The sequence below is a fragment of the Desmodus rotundus genome, chromosome 3, assembly GCF_022682495.2.
Source record: "Desmodus rotundus isolate HL8 chromosome 3, HLdesRot8A.1, whole genome shotgun sequence".
Lineage (NCBI taxonomy): Eukaryota > Metazoa > Chordata > Mammalia > Chiroptera > Phyllostomidae > Desmodus > Desmodus rotundus.
In genome coordinates this window covers 80,908,705-80,924,796 of record NC_071389.1, presented here as the reverse complement: position 1 = coordinate 80,924,796, position 16,092 = coordinate 80,908,705, and the positions used below count along the sequence as shown (strand labels likewise).

Here is a 16,092-nt window from a genome sequence, read left to right as displayed (position 1 = left end):
GGCTGAGAGTCTGTGGATGATATAGTCTGTTTTTGTGTGTCTAAAAATATGTTCATGTACTTTCAGGGAGTAAACAGGTTGGCAGTTTTTTTTCTTTAATACTTTGAAGCTATTATTCAATCATCTCCTGGCTTCTTTGTTGCTATTGAAAATCAGCTATCACTCTAACAGTAACTTCTTTTTGGGAAACTCATCTTCTCATAGAGGAGACAGTTCAAAAGGCCAGATACCAGACTGGCTGCTTCTTGGATCTTCTTTTTGCATAAATGTATGTAGTGTCATACAAGTGGCTGCATGTCTGCCCTTTGTCCTGGGGGGCATTTTGGGAGGCCCCTTTTGAATCAGAGGATTAATTTTTGATAAATTCCAGGAAATAATCAGTGATTGTCTCCTTAATTACTGCCTATGCCTCACTCTCTTTGTTAGAAACTCTTCTGTTTCCTTTTAGTTTGGGGGGAATTTCCACAACTTTCTTGTCAATAAGTCAAATATTTAAAAGTAGTTCTAGAAATATCTTATAGCAACATTGTAGGTGACCTGTAATGGTTGTGTGTTTGTTTCAGGCTACTGGTCCACTTCACAGCCTGCAACAAAGTCACTCAGAATTCTGTTTCCTTTTTTAAGGTTCATGGGCATGATTTGGAAGGAGCAGGAAATGTATGGTCATGTATCAGTCACGAGTGCATCAAGAATACAGGAGTCCATCAAGGCATTCTGAAGAGGGAAATTTTAGAGCTCGGACAGCTAGCTGTTAGAAAGGGTAGGGCAGTAAAAGTCAGGACACTTCTACTTGGCAAAGAGCTGGCCAAGAAGCTGTGGCAAACCTCAAGTCTCTGGGAGCTGCCACCATTGATTTCAGCAACTTGTAGTATAAAGTGATTCCTAGGTGTTTGATGGCAGCCACTGCTAACCTTGTGTCTGAATCTTCCCATAAAACTTTTCTCACCTGCCACTAGAGAAGAATGGATTCTTCTGTTCAAGCCACATCTCAGGAGAGTGCCTCTCATTGGCTGACTATCACCTGGAACCACATGCAGAAAGGGATTCTGGGAGCTGTGTGTGGTTCCTTTGCACTACACAGAAGAGAATGAAGAAGGGATGATAGTGATTTCAAGCTAACAGCAATTTGGCACAGGTCATTATGCATCACCAATAGGAGTATATGGTGCATACATATTATTTTCTTTTCTCCTAATAACATTCTGAGAATTGAGAACTAACACACCCATTTTAAGGAACCCAGTACCCAGAGAGGTCTATTAACTTTTCCAAAATCACATAACAAGATAATGGAGAAAATGGGGCCAAAATTGAGGTTTTTCTGGTACTGAAATCAATTCTTTTAATGAAACTAAAAATTAACTTGTAGAAAACACCTGAGATTATCATTTCTGCAACTCAGACAAAAAGCTAAGAAATTTTGTTTCCATTCACCCGAATCTGACTTTTTAGAATCAAGTTCCAGCACCTGTCTTCCTAATAATTTACCCCTTTCAATTGTGTAGCCCTGAAAAAAGTTTAACACATGTGAAAGGACACTTGTGAAGGAAGAATATGATTCGCAGATGGTTCATTTCTCAATGACCTGTACCTGGAGATGTCTTGCATTATCTGCACCATGCTCTAAGAGTCATCACCTCAAAAAAAAGCCACCAAGGTTAAGTGTCACTTCCATTGGACATGCAACTCAGTATTCCAGTTGTCAAATATTCAACAAGTACTTCTGAAGCACCTTTTTCTTGTGAGGCTTACAATTTCTGTGATCCTCATGATATTTTCATGCTGCTAACTCTGACATTATTAGGTTAGCAAAGTATTTTAAAATATGTCAGTAAAAGTATGCATATTAATTAAACTGTTCCTACATATAAGCCTTAAACTAAACTCCCTGAGCTGATTGTAGACAAAAGACTTTTATTAAATACTATTTGATAGGTTAGATATTTTAGTATCTCTGCCAATCATCACTACAAAGGAAAATTTATTGTCAAGCATGAAATGGATAAGAAAGGGAAATATTAGCACATTATTGTCTGTTATAGTCATATGTTCTTAAGACAACAGCAAAAACAGCATTTTCAATCAATGGCCCAGACATATTGCCCCAGATTGCAGGCCTGGTATTTAGCATCAGGTTTTCATTCTGCCTTATTAGATGGCTGATTCTTTGAGTGGATACATGGAGTGTGAAGCAACATGCCTATAGATTTTTATGTTAATGGTGATGCTCTTCAGTGGCATACAGTGCACTTTTAGATGTCAGTCCACTGTTAAAAGGCTGTGCATATATACTCGTCACTCACTGTAAAGCACCGAAACAGGATCTCCACTTGGAGCAAACCTTTTACTCACACTCCCACAGACTCTGACAGTCATTTCTGTCTCACACACCTCAGCATGCATGAGCTTCCTAGACAAAGACCTTTTTCTTGTCTGCATGTCTTTTCTCACTTTGCTTTAGTTTTGCTCTAGTGTTAAATTTTAGAGAAAATGGATGAATCTAGCAAGTACATGAAGGAAATAGAAGACAAAGTTGCTTAGTAAGTAAGAATGGCAGTAGGTTGGAAGAGTTGGTGAGATTTAGGAGAAGTTGGTAAAGCAAGTACCTCTGTGTAAATGAACATGGCCATTGGATTGGGAGAGAGAAATGAAGGGCAGGGCTCAGAATTCAAAATACTAGACATAAAGCATCCGAGAGTTAGAAATCCGTGTGTGTAATCTGCAGGCAAGTGGAGTCACTATCAAGAAGATTAGATAATACCCTATAGAAATATTCTACTGGGTGGTAAGTAACACAAAGACCTGGTGGTGAGACGGAGAGAGAGGACTTGGACATCTCAAATTCCCAATTGAGCATGAGACTGCTCAGTCATCAGAGGAGATGAAGAGACCAGAGAAAGAGATGTGGGGGCTGGTTGAAAGCCTGTCAGCAGCTCCCTGTTCAAGGCAAGGACAGCACTCCGCAGTTGTCAGTGTCTACCTGTGGGGTTATGTAGCAACTAGAAGCACACGGGGGGCTCTTCTGTGCTGCCCTCTGATCAGAAAGGGGGTGTCCATTCAAATGTGACAGAGAAGGCTCTCCCATCTACCCACTCACTGGGCAGCTCTTGGGCATTTTCACTTCTGTTCTGAGATCATCAGACTTCAGCTCTTTCCTATCCACTTAGATTTGAGTTTTTTTCAATCAGTACTTCAGAGGGGTTTAGGATCTTCTGTAATGAGTTTCTCCACCCTGGTTATTCGCCAGTGTGAAGTCATTCTTCCCATTGGTGGTAGTACACATGGTTGCCATGGAAGTGAGGATTAATTATATCACACAGGAGGGGAGGAGACCCACTAGCAAACCCTCAAGGGCACCAAATGATTTCAACTATTCAAATTCCTACTAAATTCTTAGAAGACAGGATACATTTTTTGATCAGTAAAAACCTTTGACCTTGATTTTGAAATTGGGATGTATTTTCTGCTGGTATTCTATTTTAAAAAGCGGCCTGTGGATAGAGACTCACTGGATAATGGAATTGTAAAAGCTAGTTACTCTTCAGCACATGTTGAAAGTTCTCTGAATTGGAATTTTAAAAATAAAAGATATACTTTCCCCATTTTGGTTTTTGCTCTCAAGAGATTAAGAAAGCAGGCACTCTGAATGCTTGGTTCTAGTTGTATAAAACCTTAAATGGATTGGTAATCCTTTAGCAGTTCATTATCAGCATCTCCTCTATTTATCTTAAGACTTCCTGAGGAGCAAGATGCCTTTATTGTTCTTACTCAGCTAATTCTGCTTCCTTATCCGAGTTTAGCTTCTAATTTTACTGCTAAGCTTTAAGCATTCTTGTAACTCCTCAGTGTTTCCCAGGTGAATGATATAGGGGAGCCTAACCTACCTTAGAGTAAGAAGAGAAAGAAATTAATAAAGGGATGGCTAGAATGTGTTTTAACCAAGAGGATTGTCTATAAATAACACTGAGGTGATTAAACCTGAAAAAATATCCCAGTAATTATGTGTATACTACAAATGATACTATTTTCATTCTTGCTCAGGAGCCTTGGAACAACACTCTGAAAAAGGGTCTTTCCAGTGACACACCATTGATACATCCATCATTGGCTCACCTAGTGGATCTCTACCTCCTGCAGGGTCACATGACAAGTTCTTTACCAATACCATTTCCTGGTCTTTGGGGGTAGTCGTATTTTCTCTTTCTAATGTGGACCTAGTCTAGAGTAGAAAATGCCAGGGAACGTTTTAGAATTTAATGGTACAACAAATTTGGGAGGAAGAAGCCATGGATTAAAGAATGTAGGTGACTGTACATGGAAAAGGCAAGGAAACAAAGTCTCCTCTAGAGTCTCCAGAAGGAATGCAGCTCTGCTGACACCTTGATTTTATCTCATAAGACACATTTTGGACTGTAGACCTCCAGAAGTGTGAGTTAACAGACTTGTCTTGTTTTAAACCATTAAGGTTATTTTACTTTGTTATAGCAGCAAAAGAAACTAATACATACAGCATTATTAAGGCTCTATGTCTCCCCACCACTCTATTAAACTGCTCTCACACCAGAAAGCTCAATAGTGCCAAATCCAATGGAAAAATCTTAACTCAAGTCATCTTACAATGTCACCCTACTTAACCTCTCAGCAGCTTTTCACATAAAATACTTCCTCTTTCTTGAAACATTTTTATACTTGACTTCCAGGAGACTAAACTGCACCGGGTTTTCTCTTAACTAATTGGTACCTCTTTCTAAATCTTCTTTGTTGAATTCTCCTTTTCCTCCCAAATACTAGAATTTCTAAGGCCAAGTCCTGAGATATAGTTTCTAACCATTCTTACTCCCTAGGCGATCTTATTTGACTTTAAAAACAATCCTTATGATAAAGACAACCAAATTTATCTCACCAGCCCAGAACTCTCCCCTAGGCTTATATGCTTAGCTCCCTAGATTTTGTTGTCTCAGGCATCTTGGAATCAATTTCCTCCTATACAATCCTTTGACCTCTCCTAGCATCTCTATCCTTACTCCTACCCTGTGTCTTAAGCTAAAAATCTTATCAATACCACTGCCATGGCACTAACCCAAACAACCTTCATCTCCTCCTGCACTTTGCAAGCACCTCCTAACTGGCCTTCATTCCCTGCTCCCCCATCACACCTCCACTGTGTCCCTCTTAGTGTGTAGTGAATGTGATGCTCTTGAAATGCAAGCAAGATAAATAATAAAATGCAGTGTAGATTAGATGATAGATAGATATGTAGATATGTAGATAGATAGATAGATAGATAGATAGATAGATAGATAGATACTGAAAAGAAATAGGAATTTATATAGCCCTTAGTACTATTTTGTATATACTATATGTAATATGTTGGGAAGGGACAGCTAAGGCCTATTCCTCAGACTTTATATAGTTTATGTAGTTTAAACACTGGAAGTGCTCCCCCACCAGATAAGGCCTCCCTGAAAAGATGCCCTTCCCCATCATACTCAGAGAAAAATCCTAATTCCTTATAAATCCTGTGAGGCATGCATAACTCAAACCCTGGCTGCAGTTCTATAGTTTTCCTCTTTTTTTAGCTCAGCCTGAACCAGCCACAGTAGCCTTCCTGCTGTTTCCTAAAGATGCTCGCATTCCCTATCAGGGTCTTTGTCCTTGCTGTTCTGTCTGGCTGAGCCCTTCTTCTGCCAGAACTTCCTGTAGTGCCTCCTTCACATTATCCAAATTTCTGTTTAAATATTAGTTCATCACAGAGGGATTCCCTGACCACCCTGACTGCTCTGCACCCTATTACACTTACTACCTATAAACACCTGCACATTTTATTATTTATTTATTGTTTACATATTTACTGTTCTCTTCCCCAACAGAATGTATGTGTCCTGCACAAAGACAGATGGGGGGGGGGGAGGGTCATGTTTATTTCTGTATCCTCAGCTCCTAAAAGATAGCCTGGTATAGTAAGCACTCTATAAATAAGATAATATATTATATAAAAATAAATGTGTGTGTGTGTATAAAATAAGCAGATTGTCTATGGTGAGATAATAGTTTATAAAAATTGTGTTAAAAGGTGTGGCTTACAAAGATACTATATGGGGGTTTACTTTCTAGCCACCTCACTGTACAAGAGCTGCATGGTTTCCATTAACTTTGGACCTTGCTTTAAGCATCCTCCAAAGGCTCTCACTTACTACCCTCTGAGTCATATGGGCTGGGGCGTTGTATCAGCAGACGCACTCCGGTTCATGGATTATGACATGGGGAAACAGAAGTGGATAGGACCTAGAGTTCCCCATGGAGACACTGACCAGGTCCCTCTTTCTTTTCAGACATGGACTTTCAGAGGATTAATACTAGGGGGGGTTGTTTTTGCTTTTTAACTGTCCAAATGTTCTCCTGAAGATTCTGGAGAACACAGCCTCTGCCTTTAACAGGTTAAAAGGTCATTTGTGTGGGGGGACATATATATATATATAATTAGATATATAATGTTTGTAAGTTAAGCTTTTTGAGGTTAGGAACTATATCTCATGTTTCTCTTATCACCTCATAGAAATGAAAACATCATTGAACACACAATAATGACTTTGAAAAATGAGTATACTTGATTTTGTCTTTTTGATATGAACTCAGAATTAGCAACCATTTGGGGGTTCTCTTTACAAGTACATGCTCAATTACACCAGGAGATCTTAATCTGAGGCCCATAAATGGAATTCTGAGGGTCCATAAACCTTCTAAAATAGTCACACAAAATGTTATGGGTATATGTGTTTCTTTGGGAAATGGCCCATAGATTTCCTTAGGTTCACAGAGGGATCTATTTTCTGAAGGTTGAAAACCACTGAGCTATTCAGAGGTATCTCAGCTGTGAGTCTCCGCTGTCCAGAAGAAGGCCTGGGTTGAAAAACCAGGAAGGTCACAGAACCAAGATGGCGGCATAGGTAGACACACTGCGCCTCCTCGCACAACTAGAACTGACAGAAAATCCAACGGCAAGGAAGTCCGACACCAAGGGAATAAAAAATAAACATTCATCCAGACTGGTAGGAGGGACAGAAACGGGCACCAGGGTGGAGAGGACTCGCGTGGCTATGGCGGGACCGAGACTGGCGGGGTGTGGGATAAACAGGGCAGGCAGTCTGACCACTAGCAGACCCTGCGGCCCCACATTCCCACACATAAACCGAGAGGGCCAGACTCAGAATTGCGGAGAACGGAGCAGGCAGAGCAGCAGGTAGCACCCTGCGGCCCCACACTCCGCACAGATAAACCAGACAAACGGAGGGAGCGAAGCAGACCACGCAACCCAAGGCTCCAGCGCGGGGAAATAAAGCCTCAAACCTCTGATTGAAAACGCCCGTGGGGGTTGGGGCGGCAGCAGGAGAGACTCCCAGCCTCACAGGAGAGGTCGTTGGAGAGACCCACAGGGGCCTGGGGCATGCACAAGCCCACCCACTCGGGAACCAGCACCAGAGGGGCCCAGTTTGTGGGTAGCAGAGTGAAAGACTGAAATCCGGTGGAGAGGGGAGCGGGTGCCATTGCTCCCTCTCAGCCCCTCCCCCACGTACAGCATCACAGCTCAGCGACCAGCATTACCCTGCCCCGGGGAACACCTAAGGCTCCACCCCTTAAAGTAACACATGTGCCAAGACAAAAAAAAAAAAAAAATGGCCCAAATGACAGAACACTTCAAAGCTCCAGAAAAAATACAACTAAGCGAGGAAGAGATAGCCAACCTATCGGATGCACAGTTCAAAACACTGGTTATCAAGATGCTCACAGAATTAGTTGAATCTGTACGAAAACCAGATGAAAAAATAAAGCCTATGCTAAGAGAAACAAAGGAAAATGTACAGGGAACCAATAGTGATGCAAAGGAAACTGGGACTCAAATCAACAGTGTGGACCAGAAGGAAGAAAGAAACATCCAACCAGAAAAGAATGAAGAAACAAGAATTCAGAAAAACGAGGAGAGGCTTAGGAACCTCCAGGACATCTTGAAACGTTTCAACATCCGAATTATAGGGGTGCCAGAAGGAGAAGAGGAAGAACAAAAAATTGAAAACTTTTTGAACAAATAATGAAGGAGAACTTCCCTCATCTGGCAAAGGAAATAGACTTCCAGGAAGTCCAGGAAGCTCAGAGAGTCCCAAAGAAGCTGGACCCAAGGAGGAACACACCAAGGCACATCATCATTACATTAGCCAAGATGAAACAGAAGGAGAGAATCTTAGAAGCAGCAAGAGAAAAGGACACAGTTACCTACAAAGGACTTCCCATAAGACTGTCAGCTGATTTCTCCGAAGAGACCTTACAGGCAAGAAGGGGCTGGCAAGAAGTATTCCAAGTCATAAAAGGCAAGGACCTACATCCAAGATTACTGTATCCAGCAAAGCTATCATTTAGAATGGAAGGGAAGATAAAGTGCTTCTCAGATAAGGTCAAGTTAAAGGAGTTCATCATCACCAAGCCCTTATTATATGAAATGTTAAAGGGACTTACCTAATAAAAAGAAGATCAAAAATAGGAACAGTAAAAATGACAGCAAACTCACAGTTATTAATGACCACACCTAAAACAAAAACAAGAGCAAACTAGGCAAACAACTAGAACAGGAACAGAACCATAGAGATGGAGATCACATGGAGGGTTGTCAATAGGGGAGTGGGAGGGGGAGAGGGGGGGAAGGTACAGAGAATAAGTAGCATAGATGATAGGTGGAAAATAGACAGGGGGAGGGTAAGAATAGTGTAGAAAATGTAGAAGCCAAAGAACTTATAAGTATGACCCATGAACATGAACTATAAGGGGGGGAATGTGGGAGGGAGGGGGTGGGCAGGATGGAGTGGAGTGAGGGGGGGAAATGGGACAACTGTAATAGCATAATCAATAAATATATTTTTAAAAAAAAGAAAAAAGAAAAACCAGGAAGGTGTGCAGAAGGGCTTTATAATGTTGGTGAACAAAAGTGGCCAGTTAGCACTGACATGCCTGCACTTGACCTTCTCTACTCTTCAGGACTCACCTAACTCTATTTAGCTGCCCAACAATTTCACATTAAGGTGAAAGAGAAAAATCTAAGATTGGGTCTGAATTTAAGATAGCATCTTGCATGCTATGAGTGAGAAAAAAACTGGAAGGGTTAGAGTTTCACTCCCTTGTCATTTTGATGCCCCACTACATCCTGGAGAGAGCTCTAAGGCCTTTCACATTATTCAGTCATGACCCAGAAGTTGGTCACATCCAGGCCAGAACACAACAGGCATAAAGCGTTCCTGTCCACGTCTTTCATTTGGCAGTAATCACACACAGCTGCATGCCAGCGCCTATATCAATGTCTTATATTAGTATTAACTGTTATCTTATTGCTGCAGTGTTTTGTGTATATACTAGGTTCACCCAGATTTAGGGTGCTAGAAGTCAAAACCCTTATCAAATATCAATCATGGTGCCCCACACACAGTAAGTACTTAATAATTATTTCTTCCAGTGATAAAGACAACACATTAAATAACAAAGTAGCTGTATTTGGTATATTTTCCCAATTTATAGAGCCAAAGTAAGGCTTGGTTCTTAAGAGCAGATTGTTTGTAATCTTCCATTAATATCAACGAAGTCTTTTCAGTTCTAAAACTCTGCCGATGGATTGAGAGTTTTACATGATAATGACATATTTATGCAGTCCTTGGTAGTTTACAAAGTACTTGCATCACATTCTCCATTATCATGTATTATTTTCAAATGCAAAGGGGATTTGAGGGGGTTCTCTTATCTATTTTATCCCTCTTTTCGGGAAACCTGAGCAATTTAGGTTGTTTTTCTGAGAAATAAGTTCCCCAGCTCCCTTCAGGTTACCATCTGATAGTTTCCTCAGTTACTGAGTCCTCTTTCTACTATTTAAATCATCTGCTCTGATTCTATCTTTAGTAGTCATTTAGATAAGACCTGAGGAGCTAATTTTTCCTGGCAAACCTGGAGAGTACTTTGCTGTGCTTTCCCTTCTTTCATGAAGACTGGAGAACTGCTTAGCAGTGAAACGTCAGGTTGATTGACTTGAAATAAGGCAGCCAGCTCAAATGGGAGTGTTAGGGCACCAGTGAAGGTAGCCTGTCCATGGTTGATGCAAACGTTTCACTGATGTTACTATTTGGTTTGAATATAAAACAAAGGTAGAAAAATGTCCATTAAGATGAAAATCGTCTTTGAATTGTCCGACTGCCATGACAAATCTCCAGTGAGCTAGAAGGCTTGCACTGGAAGGGTTCCAAAGACTTGATAAATCATGAAAGTTTTAGAACTGCACTCTGTCAAAGGGGAGAATGGTATTTCTTAATATGACAAATACCACTCAGAAAGCCCAGGGCATCATCACAAATGGCAACAGGTAAGATATTTCAAAGCTAAGGCTAAAATAGCAAATATAAATCTTTTGTGAAATGAAGGAAACTTTTAGGAAATTACGACACTGACTATGTAGCCAATAATTCTTATATTGTGGAAGAGAAAAGGAGCAGTACAGAAAGCAATTCTCTGTAAGAGCAGGGCCAGCCGCAAGTATGTGTAAGCAACTAGTACCAGTTGTCTGGCCTGACTGCTCATCGTCACTCTGGCTGCCACAGTGGTGGTTTCTGGGTAGTCATTCCTTTGGGTTGTCATGGAAGGACAGTGTTAAATGTAGAAAGTGTTAACAAATTGACCCCGTAACAGCCATTTCCATATTTGTTTATACTAGTATTTAAGAAATTAGCAGAAAGCATTCCCTGACACAATAGGCCAGAAGAATTTAATAGTGAGGACAGAAAATGTCCAGCATAAGGGACACAATCTGGAGAGAGGGATGAGATGCAGTCACAAGGACACTGGACTTGGAGCAGACGCCAACAGGAAGCATGGAAGTCTGGAAAAGACCACAAAGCTGGCCTTGCTGATGCCAACATTTCCTCTTGGAAATGGCTCTGTTGGGATTTTGTCCATGTAAATGAACAGAATTGGAGTCAATGTCTGACTGAAGGCAGGTTGCCACCTCTTCTTTGCTCTTTGTTGCCTTTGTCCCACCTCTTCTGACCCTAGCCCCTTCTCTCGGAGAGATTCAGGGTACTTGATTGACCAAAGGACTAGGAGCAGATAAAAAACCCCTGTTGTGAAGGCACAAAAATGTTTTAGGATCTCTGTTGTACACTGTAGTCTTTGTTCTTGGATCTGATGTACCTTGCACAGCTATCTTGTTTTAAAATTATTAAACAACCATGTGGCTATTTAGCAAAGTCACAGATGCTGGGCATCACTAAAACAAGTATTTGGAAGAAATCTAACCCTACCTTCATCTGGAAAATGGAACCATAAAGAGCCAGGAAACTTGTAATAGTTTCAGGAAAACTACTAGATGAGCTCACAAAGCCTGTAAAAGGTATGATGTCTGTGGTCAGCCCCAAATAAAAGACACAAATGAAAGATTCTGCCTTTCTTTTTTTTTTTTTTTTAGTAACATCTAGCTCAGTTAGTTGTCCTAAATCACTTAATTTTCTTAAGTCATGTTTTAGCTTATTAGCATACAGATGGGGATTCTGGATGTTTTGAATTCTCACTTTGTTATGTTAACCAAGCAGTCTTTTGATTGCCCGGTGAATTAGGAAACAAGATCAGACTACAGTCCTTCAGTTACTGTAGCAAAGAACAAGGGAGAACAAAATCAGTCTTGGATTTGAATCCTAGTGTCCCACCTATCAGCTCTGTGGCCCCTGGCAAATCACGTAACTTCTCCGAGCTTTTTTTTCTAATTTGTATAAATCAGGATTATAGTTATCTAAATGTTGTGTGAGTTAAACAAACCCATATTTGAGGAACATGCTCAGTAAAGTACCATGAAAAAGCAGGAATGTCCCTTAATAGTAGTCTCAGATTAATACTAATTGGGAATTAGAAAGGTGGGCAGACCTTCCCTGGAACAGGTGGTCAGACAAAAAGAAGGTGGTAGGAGGAGCTCTCTGAGAGGTAAGACTCATTGAACACGTAGTTTTTGGTGCTGAACTCTGAATTAGATTAGAATTTGGATATCTCAGTAATCAGTAATCTCACCAAGTGCATATTTAAACTGAAAGTATATTTTTACTGGGGGATGAGGCACATTGGAGGGGCAGAGTCAGTGGACTGAGCTGCTTTTCCTGATTGGTAATCATGTGAGTGTAGAGACAATGGAAGGGTCAAATAAAGGCTGTCATCTTGAGGAGCCTTGACAATGCTACTGCCTTGTGATTCCCCTGGTTTTTAAATGTCATTTGCTTCACACACTCTGAAACCTCACTCTGAATCCCTGACTAATGTGGAAATACATTTGTAAGTGTGAAACAGCAAAGCTAGGATGCTGAATGATTTCTTCATGCAGTAGTGCCCATGACTCAGGCCCATCTTTCATCTAAGACCTGTGCAGCCTTGTTCCCATCCTGCTTGTCCAGGTGAGTGTTACTGGTATTCAGATGCTAGTAACCTGAATGTCTCACAACGCGTTATGTTTACTATTTAGCCCTTTAAAAATAAGTGCATGGCTCTGGCTGTTGTGGTTTAGTTGGTTGGAGCATCATTCCTGTATACCAAAAAGTTGCAGGGATGATGCCTAGTCAGGGCGCATAGCTGGGTTGTTGGTTTTGTCCCAGGTTGGGGTGCACATGAGAGGAAACTGATAGATATTTCTCTGTCACATTGATGTTCCTTTCTCCCTCTCTCTCTCCCTCCCTCCCATCCTTCCTCTCTCTCTAAAATCAATAAATACATCCTTGGGTGAGGATAAAAAAAAAAGTGCAAGAATAAAAAAAAAACAAGAATGCATTCATAGAATATGTAAATAATCATTCCACTTGCGATGAATAATCCTGTGTTAGCTAAGAAGCTGCTGCTGAACTCTGAGATATTCTTTAGATGTTGGAGTGGATTTTTTTTAAAGCTTGCTTAATTCCATTTCTAGACCAGAATTTTCATTACATGTTATTTGCTGAAGTCATTTCTCTGTCACGACTGCAGCTGCCAAGAAGTTGCCTGCCCTTATGGTTGCATGTCTTTTCAATGACTTCATGAGCAACTTGGCAGAGTCTTGCCTGGCCATCCCCTCTGCTCTCAGTGACTGTAATTACAGTACCAGTTTTGATTCATTTTATATTCTCGATGAGCTCTTTAAATAAATAGTGACGGGATGCAAAGGGAGGAGTGAACAGGATGTTGGGGGTTCAGGAAAAGTTTGGAAACATAAATAAGTCACTTTAGAGTTCAGTACAGAGGTTATTGCCATTCTATAGGCCCTGACTTTTTCCTTTACTCACCATTGCATGATTCATCCACACTGGAAAGATATCATCTAGGTGCTTAGGGTAAACAAGTTCTCGATCATAGAGAAACAGGATCCAGAATGACAAAAATACAAACTGAAAATAAAACACAAAAATAGCATTAGGTGTGTTTTCAGTCAAAGCTCTCTAAGATAACCAAGAAAACATAGCAAAGTAAAAATACATAACAGTTTTAAAGACATTATAAAAATGTAAAATAAAGAAAAAATTTCATACCCTAAGGAATCTGAAGAGTCAGGGATCAATTATTTGTCATTGGGGCAGGCAGTGAGCATATAGACAAACAGTGTTTGCAGACCATTAAGACATTTCATTTTAACCAATGACTTCTCTCTTCTTTACACTGTCCCCAGGAGTGCTGAGAGCAGCCACTCGGAATGCCCTGAGTCTTACACTTTCCTTGCCCACCCTCTCCATAGACATGGCAAGGGGAGGCAGTAAGGCTAGGAGAGAGGAGTGACAAACTCCCAGGACCACTCACAAGCTAGTTAACTGAGAGTTGAATCTCTCCATTGCTCAGAGGTTTAAGTTGATCCTCATCCTCTTATATCCCTTGGCTGTCTTTTCAAAGTGTCCTCTATATCAAAGTCAATTTAGAGATGGAAAAAAGAAACTATTAGTCTTCCAATCTTCTTAAATTCCAAAGGCTCGATTTGTAGGCCTTAAAAAAATGAGTAAATTCCATTGTTATAAAAAATCTTGGCCTTTAGATTTATGGGACTGAAGAAGAGGCGTCCTGCAAAGCGAAACTGGAATGCCAGTACTTGCTCTGTTATCTGAGAGTTTCATTTTGCATTGAAGTTTCAAGTCTCAATACTATAAGAAGTAGGACAATGACAGGTGGAAGGAGGTAGTCATGTCTAATTATAGGCCCTGCTGGGCAGCCGGCATGCTTGATCTCGGTTTGTTTCCATTCTAATGAACGAAAACTAAAGCACGTCATAGAAACGTGGACAGTGTCAGCAGACAAGCTTACTCTCCCTTGCATACGTCTTGATTCTTTCCAATGTCCATTCATTCAACAAAACGAATGAGGCCCCCTTTTTGTGCCCCACAGTGGGTATTTCAGACAGATTGTCTGTCTCTCTCTCCTCAATTGTCTGTCTCATGTGCAAACTTTAAGTTTCTCATGCCTTTTTTTTTTTTGCTGTTTCCTCTTGCAGAAGTAACATATACTTACTATAGCAAGTGAACCAAGATGTATAAAAGGGAAAATTAGTTATCTTTCTCTCTAGCACTCTCTATCCCCATCACCCTGCTGAAACCAAGGTTAACTTAGTTGTGTTTTGATTAAGAAAGGTCCTTTAAACTTCTTTATTAGACAGCAATGTGGGTCCTGTGTCAAATGTTCACAAAGACACGCTTAGCTAATAATGCTAAGTCTGTCAGTAATGTGCTCTATTTCCTGAAAACTCTGGGCAATGTGATGCAGTCCTCAAGACATTTATGCAAACGCAGTTGTTCTGGTCTACAATAATGGACTCCCAAACAGCCTTGCCACCCAGGAGATGAGTTCGTCCACATGTACATGTGTATCGTACTGCATATACATCTTTGCAACTCACTGTGGATACAGGAAAGGCCAGCGTGGTGAAAAACAGGTCTCTGAAGGCAGTTATGAACTTAATGTGTTTTTTCCCTTTCATTCTTTTCAGCGTATCTTCCAGGCAGGCGACTCCATAGAAAATGGCCTGCAAGAACTAAATTCATTACAACAAATGAGGGCGTTTTCATTTGCTTTAATTAATACATTCTTCACTGACGCAAAGCTCTATCCCTCTGGGAGCAATGTTGATTTAAGAAGGAGGGGACTGTTGGCTGTTTTGGTTGAAAGCCAATTCGAGGGCTGGTCTTCCAGCTCACTGGGCCTTGACCTTGCTGCTAAAACTGATTGAGTAAAGTCGTTTAGGGGATAATAATGTGTACAGTATTTAGTGTAATGAACTCAAGCTAAAATGGGAAAAAAAAAGTAAAGAGTCAGCTTAAAAGCAGAATGTAATGAGCTAGATACCTTGGCTGCTCAGAGGTGGGACAAACCGAGTAAACAGCGCCGGGGCAGAGGGCCAGACACAACGGTGGACATGTTCTTCTTAGGAAGAAAATGCCTGGTGCTGCCATCTAATTAGAGAAGCCAGAATCAGAGTCAAGAGCACCATGAAGGAGCTGTGTGCTCTCCTGAGGGAGATGCACCAAATGGCATCTGCTTATCTGAGGGAGAAGCCAGGTTCTTCCTTCATTAAAAGGGGGTGCCTGAAGGCATCACAGAGAAAACCTGTCTGAGAGAGGGATTTAAATCCACAGGGACACAGCAAGCTATGGGCTCTGGTTAGGCACTAAATACTCCAAGGTCATATATAGGAGAAGAGGGCTTTTTTAAAAGAAGTAAGATAACGCATAAAGCAAATGTTGCCCATTCTTAATGTTTTGCACAAACCTGTGACTTCTAATCCAGAGTTGGGGTTGTTTTTGAATTATGCTTGCATCAGAATCCCTTTATTCCTTGAAAGCTCTGGATGGATGCAAAAGAATCAGGACTCTGCTCTGAGAGTATGAGTCAGGCAAGTTTTGGATCCTAGAGAGATTGATGTATCAAGTTGGCTATTGGTGAATGACCTCTGAGGTCTGAATTTAGGAAAGACCTCACAGAGTTGGCCTCCTGAGACTCCTTGGGCTGAAGGTATGGGCAGGAGATGATATGGGGGTGGATTAGGTAAGGAATACTTCCAGGTAGGTCCTCAGACCAGGAGCA

At 40.9% G+C, this 16,092-nt stretch overlaps 1 protein-coding gene across 2 annotated transcripts in view; it reads right to left on the bottom strand.

Moving 5' to 3' along the window:
• The window catches only part of ADTRP (androgen dependent TFPI regulating protein), an 87,114-nt gene that overhangs the window by 38,591 nt on the left and 32,431 nt on the right, over positions 1-16,092 (bottom strand). For both annotated transcript variants that reach the window (XM_045199596.3, XM_024565318.4), the window contains exons 3-4: positions 14,909-15,043; positions 13,317-13,418 (exon numbers count right to left, since the gene is read on the bottom strand). In XM_045199596.3, coding sequence (XP_045055531.1) covers positions 13,317-13,418; positions 14,909-15,043 — 237 coding nt within the window. The remainder of the gene's footprint in view (positions 1-13,316; positions 13,419-14,908; positions 15,044-16,092) is intronic.